We start from the raw sequence: 10,595 nt of genomic DNA, 5'->3' as shown, positions 1-10,595 counted from the left end.
TTACAGAAGTGAAGGATCTGAGTTGTTCTTCCTGTTGAGAAAGCTGAAGAACAGAACAGAGAAGCTGATGAGGATGTTTAGTCAGTGTCTCAAGCTTGAGCTCAACACGAACAGGAAATATGAAAACATTAGAAGGAAAAATTTCAACACCGTCGATGAGAACAGCTCAGCTTGTTTTTGCTGAAGGTCAAAAAGCGAGTCACAATGGCTTCTGTGTGGTGAGGTTGTTTCATCAGCTAATGAAGCTTCGTGGTTATGAGAGGAAATTAAGTTTAAACTCTCACTTCTCTGGTTTTGGTTCTTCTTCTTCTTCTTCTTCTTCTTCTTCTTCTTCTTCTTCTTCTTCTTCTTCTTCTTCTTCTTCTTCTTCTTCTTCGTCTTCTCACACTAAAGCTGCTGCAGTTTTAACATCTTCTCTTCATGCACATTAAAGGTGAAGCCGTGCCTGAAATGCCTCCTCTGCTATCTAAAAAATACAATTAACACTCCCCGAAACACGTATAATAATGATAATAATAATAATAATAATAATATAGCAGCAAATACGGTAACTTAACTAATGTATCTTTCATACTTCATATGCAGCTCTGAGTGCTTTACAATAGAATAAATGAACATGCACTAACAGTATTTCACATTAAAAAAGACACAAAATGATCATAAATGGTAAATAAAACCTGCTGGATAATAATAGCAAACGTTAGATAAAAGAAAGTGAAAGTAGAGATCAGAGAATGTGTTTATCAGTGGGGATAATTTGGGGCTTTATAAGCACCATGTGTACACAATCTCTTTATAGATACTAGTTAAAATAAAGATCTTTTATAGGAATGGTAGATTTTAATCACGTGTAGTTTCCTTTCAGCTTTTCTTGCTTCCTTCTTTAAACTACTACTAATAACTTTTGTATTTAACCTTTTATTTATACCTTTAATTATAATTTTTAACATTGTGGTAGTTTGATAGTTTACCCCTCATACTGTTGGCTGAGGGAAAGAAAGACAGACAGAAAGAAACAAATAGCAAATTTAACTCTACAAAGTTATGGGTTTATATTCTATTAACATGTTATTAATATACTGGGTTTATATTCTATTAATGTGTTATTAATATACTGGGTTTATATTCTATTAATGTGCTATTAATATACTGGGTTTATATTCTATTAATGTGTTATTAATATACTGGGTTTATATTCTATTAATGTGCTATTAATATACTGGGTTTATATTCTATTAACGTGTTATTAATATACTGGGTTTATATTCTATTTACGTGCTATTAATGTATTTTGGACCTAAACCATTCAGTGATGTGTGTAGGCCAGTTAAGTAGCAGAACTTTAAAGTCTATTTTATAGCTACTACATGCTATGTTATAGATCAGGGGGGTTAAACTCATTTAGTTAAAGGGCCACATGCAGCTCAATTTGATCTCAAGTGGGTCGAACCAGTAAAACATCACATAATAACCTTCAAATAATATACATATATAATATCTCTACTATAATAAATCATCTGTTTAATGAGAAAAATGAGCAGTTTCAACATAATTGTCTGTTTTTTAAGATTATTTTATTATTATTTTGCCTAAGAAGTGAAAGTATACATACAAGAATTATTTAAATGTACTTTATTGAAACTGAAATTGACAAGAACTCTATTAAATAAATCATCATAACTATTTATAAAACTATTTATAACATAGCAGTCTTAAATTAAAACTATGAATTTAACAAAAAGCCAGAAACCAGCTGGAAATAAAACAGTTTACATCAGAGGTGTCAAACATGAGGCCCGTGGGCCAGAACCGGCCCGCCAAGGGGTGCAATCCGGCCCACTTTCCTTCCTGTGTTCTTTTCCTTCCTTCCATCTGTCCTTCCTACCTTCCTTTTATCCTTTCTTTGTTCCTTCCTTCTGTCCTTCCTTCCATCTGTCCTTCCTTCCATCTGTCCTTCCTACCTTCCTTTTATCCTTTCTTTCTTTCTCCCTTCCTTCCTTCCATCTGTCCTTCCTACTTCCTTTTATCCTTTCTTTGTTCCTTCCTTCCTTCCTTTCTTCCTTCCATCTGTCCTTCCTCCCTTTCTTCCTTCTGTCCTTCCTTCCATCTGTCCTTCCTCCCTTTCTTCCTTCTGTCCTTCCTTCCACCTGTCCTTCTTCCCTTTTTTCCTTCTGTCCTTCCTTCCAGCTGTCCTTCCTCCCTTTCTTCCTTCCATCTGTCCTTCCTCACTTTCTTACTTCTGTCCTTCTTCCCTTTCTTCCTTCTGTCCTTCCTTCCATCTGTCCTTCCTCCCTTTCTTCCTTCTGTCCTTCCTCTCATCTGTCCTTCCTCCCTTCCTTCCTTCTGTCTGTCCTTTCTACCTTTCTTCTCTCCTTCCTTTTGCCTCTCTTTCCTTCCTTCCCTTCTTATTTCCTTCCTTTCTTCTTTCCTTCCTTCCATCTTTTTAATGATCCGGCCCACATTAGATCAAATTGGTCTGTATGCGGCCCTTGAATGAAAATGAGGTTGACATCTCTGGTTTACAGCATATATTAATATAAATCATGTGAGGCTTGTTGAATAACTTTATTTCGGTTCTCAATGTTACCTATATTAAATAATAAACTTCTTAGTAACACTTTAAAATAAAGATAGAAAGAATATACTTGGGTAATGATTCACTCATGCATGACTCATAATGCTTGATGCCCACTGTTACTTTTACACTTTCACACTTCCCTTTGTTGGTATTAGTCATGTGACTTTGGGTGGAGGCCGGTTTCAGCTTGTGCCTCATGGAAAAGACGCTCACTCGGCACTGTACCAGGCTATTTATGAATAAAAGCAATGCAGCTCAATTCCTGATGATCAACATTTTAAAATATTTTCGTTTTTTATGCTTTTTTTTGTGTGTGTGTATTTATTTTTATTGGGGTTTTTTTTAACAGAAAAATAGATATGTATTGGCAAAAGTTGGTGGCGCTAAACAGAACAGTACAGAGACAAACAGGACATATGTATAAAATAAATGGCATAGCAACAGAATAGCACTAATTCAGTTTTTAGACATTAAATCAAGAAAAAGTTGCCAGATTTTTAAAAAGATTTCCTCTTTAGCATAATATACAATGTACAAGTCAAGGCTTTCTCTTAATACCTGAAAGACTAAAACTAAATAAAAACTAAACTAAAACTACTAAATCACTTGTTCCATCCATCCATCCATCTTCTTCCGCTTATCCGGGGTCGGGTCGCGGGGGCAGCAGCCTAAGCAGGAAGCCCAGACTTCCCTCTCCCCAGCCACTTCGTCCAGCTCTTCCCGGGGGACCCCGAGGCGTTCCCAGGCCAGCCGAGAGACATAGTCTCTCCAGCGTGTCCTGGGTCTTCCCCGGGGTCTCCTACCGGTGGGACGTGCCCTGAACACCTCACCAGGGAGGCGTCCAGGGGGCATCCTAATTAGATGCCCGAACCACCTCATCTGGCTCCTCTCACTTGTTGAACTCACTAAAACTAAACTGAAATAAAAAAAGCAAACTGAAAAACTAAAGAAAAATAAAAACTAAATAAAATTTCAAAACTGTAATAACCTTGGGCCGGATTGGAGCCCTTGGCAGGCTGATTCTGGCCCACGTGCCTTACAGTATGTTTGACACCTCTGCTATCGATACTACATGCATCTGATTTGTATGCATCAGGTTTTTATCACACTGATGATTTAGACGGCTTTAAAACTCACAAGTTACAGCAACAACAAGCTGAACAAAGCAAAGTATTTATCTCCTCTGCTGCAGAGTTTACAGGAAACTCACAACTCATAACCGCACAGATGCAAATAAGTGTTAAAATTAAACCCACTGCAACACGAAACACGAGAGGCTTCAAATAAAAGCAGCTCAGTGTGAGTTTCCATCCACCTCTCAGATGTAGGACGATGGTTTTAAAGGGTGTTAAAACTCTTAAAGATTAAATGTTTTTTTTTAAACTTGTTTTTTTTTTTTTTGGTTTTAGCTGCTGTGAGCATCTTTTATTTTAGAGCATCTATATCAGGGTCTTTCATATCCCTCTTCAAAGAACTACACTTTACATTTCTAGTTAAATTTCATCAAAGTCGAAGGTTCACTTGAGCTTTTAGGATGATCTGTGTTCACCAAGAAGCGTTGGCAGAGCAGGAAATGTTGCAAGATTGTGACAGCTGATAAGTTTTAAGAAGACTGATGTTTTTTGAATTGCATGAAAAGTGCTGAAAAAACAATTTAGGACAATTAGATTGATTTTAAAGGGGTTAAAATCCAATAATAATGTGGTGTGCCAGTGTTAAAAGTGGCTTATTATACTTATTTTCCTTTCTGTTAAAGACCAAGTATTGAAGTATATGAGAGTCAAATTCAAGACTGTAAAGATCTTTCCTTTTTTCTCTCGAGGAAAAGAAGAACATTCGATCAAGACATGGCAGATAAACGACCTCTCTCAGGTCTAACCGCGTGAATAAAACCATTTTTTTTTCTTGGCAGGTTTAAAGTCACCACACACTTGACACACATTTCCAGTGTTGTGACATGAAAAATGGTTTGACACCAGATTGTTGCATCAACGTAGAGTGAAATGTACCACACGACCTCTTCCGCAGTGTTTCAGAAGACAGGAAACAGATTCACCCTGTTGAGTACAGAGCATGAACAGATCCTCATCACACAGCAGCAATAAGTGGAAGATACTTTAATTTATATCTGTTATATATTTATTCTACCTGGGAGCCATGAACAAGCGGAAACTGAGTAAGTGGCATTTATTGATTTTCTGATGCTGTTGTAGAATATTTGGGATATTTGGGGAGTTTAAAGGTTTGTCTTGGAAGAAAAATCACGTTCTCTGTGTGATAAGTTTCCTCTGTGTAATCGTTCCTCATGTTCATATCGGCTTCTAAGAGATCAATAAATTAAAAGTTAAGAGTGTTTTTAGTGTAAAATAATCATGAAAGAAAGAGAAGTTAGGGTTTTGTGCTAAAAAAAGTCCTAATGTTAGAAGATATCCACTTGATTTGACTACATACTGTTCATATTCTGACTCATATTTCATAGATTCCCTATCAGTCATTAATAAATGTTTGATTAAACCTTCTATATTATGGAGAAAACAGAATCACAATCACTGTTTTGTGGTCCAGGGGAACATTTATTTAGAAAATGAAGAGTACAATATGTTTGAATGAAGTGAAAACAGGTCAAACTTGTACATTTCCATATTTAAAAGTGTGTATCAGCTGCACAAAAATGTAAAAAATGATTTAACACATTGTTTTATTTCCATTTTTCTACACTGTGGGTCTCATTGGGAAAAGTCTGGTTAAAAGAAATGTCTATATGGTGTTTTTCATTGTTCTCAAATGTAAAAAAAATGGGTCAAATTTGACTCTGAACAATATGTAAGGGTTAAACTCTTAATCTTGATACTGTAATAGTTTTAGATATAAAAGGCAAGGCAGTTTTATTTATATAGTGCATTTTATACACAATGGCAACTCAATGTGCTTTACACAAGATAGATAAACAAGGACTGTGGGTTTTACATTCTCCGCAATACAGGCATTATCCAACTGTGTGATTCTGTAGAGGTAGATAGATAGATACACTCTTCCAACTCTTTAATGTGTTTGTCCAGAGTGATTTAAGTGGGTCTAAAAGTAGATAAATCGATACCAAGAAGTATGGAAACATCTCCTATCAATCGATCCTTTTTGTACCTAGAGCTAGAAAGCTAGACTGTTTGTATGGACCTGCTCACAGCGAATCAATGCAGGCGTTCTTGGGTTTAATGCATCATGTGATTGGTCCACTGCCACAGCAGCTACGACCCGTCTGTGGTGGGGAAGTCGTGGTGAATTTGAGTTAGTGGGCTTAGCAGTTCAGCGGCCAAGATGCCACCTAAACGCTCTGTTACACCAGATAAAAGACAAGAGACCTACATGTGTTAATGGGAATCTAATGAAGGACTCAATTGGTATCGGTATCACTTTAAATGTGCTTTGATTAGATAGATAGATAGATAGATAGATAGATAGATAGATAGATAGATAGACTTTATTAATCCCCGAGGGGAAATTTAAAATGTCAAAGCAGCAATACATGGCTCAATTCTCAATTCTGTCCTCAGTCACCTCCTCAAGAGTGCTTAGTTTCAGATCAACCACAGACTGGGCCTTCTTTATCAGTTTGTTCAGCCTATCTTTCTTCTTAATAGCCCCTCCCCCCTCCCCTCCCCTCCCCCAGCACACCACACCACAGAAAAGAGTGCTCGCCACAACAGTCTGATAAAACATGTTGAGCATCTTGAAATTAGGCCCTTTTTGGTACTGGTATTGTAGTTTTTTAATCGATACCTAGCTCTACAGTTGCAAACGCATCGTCCAACCATGTTCTCCAGGTTAGTCGGATATCCGGACATTTACCCATCACTCCTCTATAATGCTTTATATCCATTTGCTACATGCTCAAACCCCAGAACTTTTCATCTACCGTTTAAATGACGGGAATGTTTTGTTGACACGTCCGTCCGTCCCAGGCGGGGAGTTCTGGTCCTCTGAAATGAGGCCAACGCGTAAGTAACTTAGAGCTGCATTCTATCAAAAGGCCACCAGGGGGCGACCGTCTCTATACAAGTCAATGGAGAATTCACCAACTTCTCACTTGATTTCTAACCTCAGTAAACGTTTTCAAAATGTGTTTATGGTCTCAATCGCTAGTTTAAAGCCTTCTTCAATGCAGTATGATGTTCATTTGGGACATTTTGGCCTCCCTGATTTTATATGTGACGATAAAGCAGGGTATGCATTAGGGCGTGGCTACGTCATGATTGACAGGTTGATTGACCAATGTCCTCGAGATCCAACCCTCGCAACCATAGCAACCTCCCCTCTCCGCCCATGACCCCGCCTCATGCCCATATAAGTAGAATCCGTGTTTTTATTTTTCCCATCATGCACCTGAAATTTTCAAGATGGCGCTGCCTAGATTCAAAACTATTGGCTTCCGAGCAGCAGTCCACAAACCAATGGGTGACGTCACGGATGTTACGTCCATTTCTTTTATACAGTCTATGGTCCGTCCTGACCGATCTTCAGTCGCCACACTGAAGAGCTGAATTCATGAACCTTTCTGTAACTCAACGTACAGTAGTCCAACATAGTGGACTATATATGGGGAGCTCATCTGCAGAAAGAAAAAAGCACTTTCGGACATTACTCAGGTGCTGTTAAATATGCATGATGGTAAATGTTGCTTGGCTAGTGACCATCGGTTGTACACTACTTTTAACGATGCATTGTGGGATACTTTGAGTCCACTATATAGTATAATAGGTATAATGATTCCCACTAGACATCTGGACAGTAGTGCATTATATAGGGAGTAGTGAGTGATTTCGGACACAGCCAGTGTTTCCTTCACTGGTCTTTCTAGAAAACTGAAATGTGTCCTTGGTGTTTATTTCCCCTTATTCTTGTAGCTCCACTACAGCAGCTGTTATCAGTTGTGAGCTCAAGATATTTACGTCATTCGCACTTGTTTTTATTGATAAGACATCTCAACTTCAACCACACCTTCCTCTCTCTCTCTCTCTCTCTCTCTCTCTCTCTCTCTCTCTCTCTCTCTCATCTCTCAGTCCAGCTCTTATTACAGACCTATTACAGTCCGCAAATGACTAGGACTTACGGGGAAACAACGTTTGTTAAAGGGCTTAAATATTGATTAAATAACAATATAAGTTGGTTTTTCAGAACACTCCCATCATTATCCAAACATAGAAAGCAAGCCACATGTTGAGAAAGACTCTTCTAAGGCGGGGTATTCACATTTTAGCATAACTAAAAGGAACAGGTCTAGCTTTGTCCCTGCAGCCATCATACATCTTATTAAGAACTAGTGATCCCTTGATGATGGTTGGGGAGTTGTGGAGTTGATGATGATGATGATAGTGATGATGATGGCGATGATGATGAGTGCACTTATACACTTCATGCCATGCACTTTGAGGGTAGCCACCTTACATATTAAATGCACTTTATGACGCAGTGTGGAATGATGATGAGGATGATGGGGAGGATGATGATGATGATGATGATGGGGATGATGGGGAGGATGATGATGATGATGATGGGGATGATGACGAGTTGTGTAGCTATTTTACTGTTTTCATTTTATTGTATTGTTTTGTATGAATGTCTCTCTCACTGCGAGCCAAATTTACCTGCGGGTACAAATAAAGAAATCTAATCTAATTACGAATGTTCATAGGATTTTGAATGTAAGTTCTGGCTTATTTACGTTACCTGATTTTCTTCTCTTGCGCCAGTCATAGTTACCACAGCTGCCAGAGGGCGCTATCACATCCACATTGTCTAGGGTAAAAAAAATAAACAGTATATGAGAAATCCACATGGTTATACAACCTTACAGAAATACATGGGGGGCTATTTCGGATGTTTACGTAAGTTACTAAAGACTGGCACCAGACCTGGGTAGTAGTTGTAGTACTTGTAGTAGTAGCAGTGGTAGTAGTATTACTTGTAGTAGTAGTAGTAGCAGCAGTGGTAGTAGTATTACTTGTAGTAGTAGTAGTAGCAGCAGTGGTAGTAGTATTACTTGTAGTAGTAGTAGTAGTAGCAGTGGTAGTAGTATTACTTGTAGTAGTAGCAGTAGTAGTAGCAGTGGTAGCAGTATTACTTGTAGTAGTGGTAGTAGTATTACTTGTAGTAGTAGTAGTAGTAGCAGTGATAGTAGTATTACTTGTAGTAGTGGTAGTAGTATTACTTGTAGTAGTAGTAGTAGTAGCAGTGGTAGCAGTATTACTTGTAGTAGTAGTAGTAGTGGTCGTGGTAGTGGTTTTACTTGTAGTAGTGGTCGTGGTAGTAGTAGTAGTAGTAGTAGTAGTAGTAGTAGTAGTAGTAGTAGTAGTGGTAGTAGTATTACTTGTAGTAGTAGTAGTAGTAGTAGTAGCAGTGGTAGTAGTATTACTTGTAGTAGTAGTAGTAGTAGTAGTAGTAGTAGTAGTAGTAGCAGTGGTAGTAGTATTACTTGTAGTAGTCGTAGTAATAGCAGTGGTAGTAGTATTACTTGTAGTAGTAGTAGTAGTAGCAGCAGTGGTAGTAGTATTACTTCTAGTAGTAGCAGTGGTAGTAGTATTACTTGTAGTAGTAGTAGTAGTAGTAGCAGTGGTAGTAGTATTACTTCTAGTAGTAGCAGTGGTAGTAGTATTACTTCTAGTAGTAGCAGTGGTAGTAGTATTACTTGTAGTAGTCGTAGTAATAGCAGTGGTAGTAGTATTACTTGTAGTAGTAGTAGTAGTAGTAGTAGTACTAGTAGTAGTAGTAGTAGTAGTAGTAGTAGTAGTAGTAGTAGTAGTAGTACTTGTAGTAGTAGTAGTAGTAGTAGTAGTAGTAGTAGTAGTAGTAGTAGTACTTGTAGTAGTAGTAGAACCAGCAGTAATAATACTAACTTTGGTTGCATCAGACGAGGTGGCCGAGTGGTTAAGGCGATGGACTGCTAATCCATTGTGCTCTGCACGCGTGGGTTCGAATCCCATCCTCGTCGTAATGTATTGGACTGTTTGAAAAAGGAGTATTTAGAGCAGCAGATTCAGTTGATCCAATCAGAGGAGCTGTCCTCGTTGGGCTCCTATCAGTGATCCAGGCCGATGGTAGCTGCTTCTTGGTTAACAGTCCTCTGGATGTGAGCATTACCTCTGCATTCATCAGACAGACCTCACCACGTGGGTGTTCGGACGACTGTCTAACCCAGAGGTGTCAAACTCATTTTCATTCAAGGGCCACATACAGACCAATTTAGTCTCACGTGGGCCGTATCATTAAAGAGAAGGAAGGAAGGAAGGAAGGACAGGAAAAAGGAAGGAGGGAAGAAAGGACAGACGGAGGAAAGGGAGGAAGGAAGAACAGAAGTAGGAAAGGTATATGAAGGACAGATGGAAGGAAAGGGGGAAAGTAGGGAGGAAGGACAGATGGAAGGAAGGATAGAAGGAAGTAAGGACTGATGGAAGGACAGAAGTAGGAAAGGTATATGAAGGACAGATGGAAGGAAAGGGGGAAAGTAGGGAGGATGGACAGATGGAAGGAAGGACGGAAGGAAGGACGGAAGGAAGGACAGAAGGAAGTAAGGACCGATGGAAGGACAGAAGGAAGGAAGGAACGAACGAACGAAGAAAGGAAGGAAGGAAAGACCGATGGAAGGACGAAAGGACAGAAGGAAGGAAGGAACGAAGAAAGGAAAGGGGAAGGACAGATGGAAGGAAAGTGGGCCGGATTGCACCCCTAGACGGGCCGGTTCTGGCCCGCGGGCCTCATGTTTGACACCCCTGGTCTAACCCATTGCTTTTTTAAATGCATCTTCTAATGGTCAGGGTTAGAGTTAGGGTTCTGACTGTTGTTTTAAGATAAGATAAAAAATGATGAACGTGTCCCTAAGTCACCTCGCATTCTTACAAAAAAGGGGAAATATATGATGAGCACAAAACACAAGTATGACTGAGCATAAAAGAGACACGTGACATGTTCTAGTTTGTTATTTTACTTTTTGTTTGTTTGGTTTTTTTTAAATATGAGACACTTT

At 38.8% G+C, this 10,595-nt stretch overlaps 1 protein-coding gene and 1 non-coding gene across 2 annotated transcripts; both read left to right on the top strand.

The window, feature by feature from the left end:
* Positions 1-239: 239 nt before the first annotated feature.
* On the top strand, positions 240-9,408 carry LOC128364343 (uncharacterized protein DDB_G0271670-like; the record flags this gene model as incomplete). Its single annotated transcript, XM_053324881.1, has 2 exons — positions 240-376; positions 8,796-9,408. Coding segments are annotated over exons 1-2 (750 nt in total), but the record flags the coding sequence as incomplete, so codon positions are not given.
* Positions 9,409-9,481: 73 nt separating this feature from the next.
* trnas-gcu (transfer RNA serine (anticodon GCU)) lies at positions 9,482-9,563 on the top strand. Its single transcript has one exon. It is a non-coding gene; the product is annotated as a tRNA-Ser (tRNA).
* The last annotated feature ends 1,032 nt before the right edge of the window (positions 9,564-10,595 follow it).

This window comes from Scomber japonicus, chromosome 9, assembly GCF_027409825.1.
Source record: "Scomber japonicus isolate fScoJap1 chromosome 9, fScoJap1.pri, whole genome shotgun sequence".
Lineage (NCBI taxonomy): Eukaryota > Metazoa > Chordata > Actinopteri > Scombriformes > Scombridae > Scomber > Scomber japonicus.
This window is presented reverse-complemented; position numbering and strand designations above follow the sequence as displayed.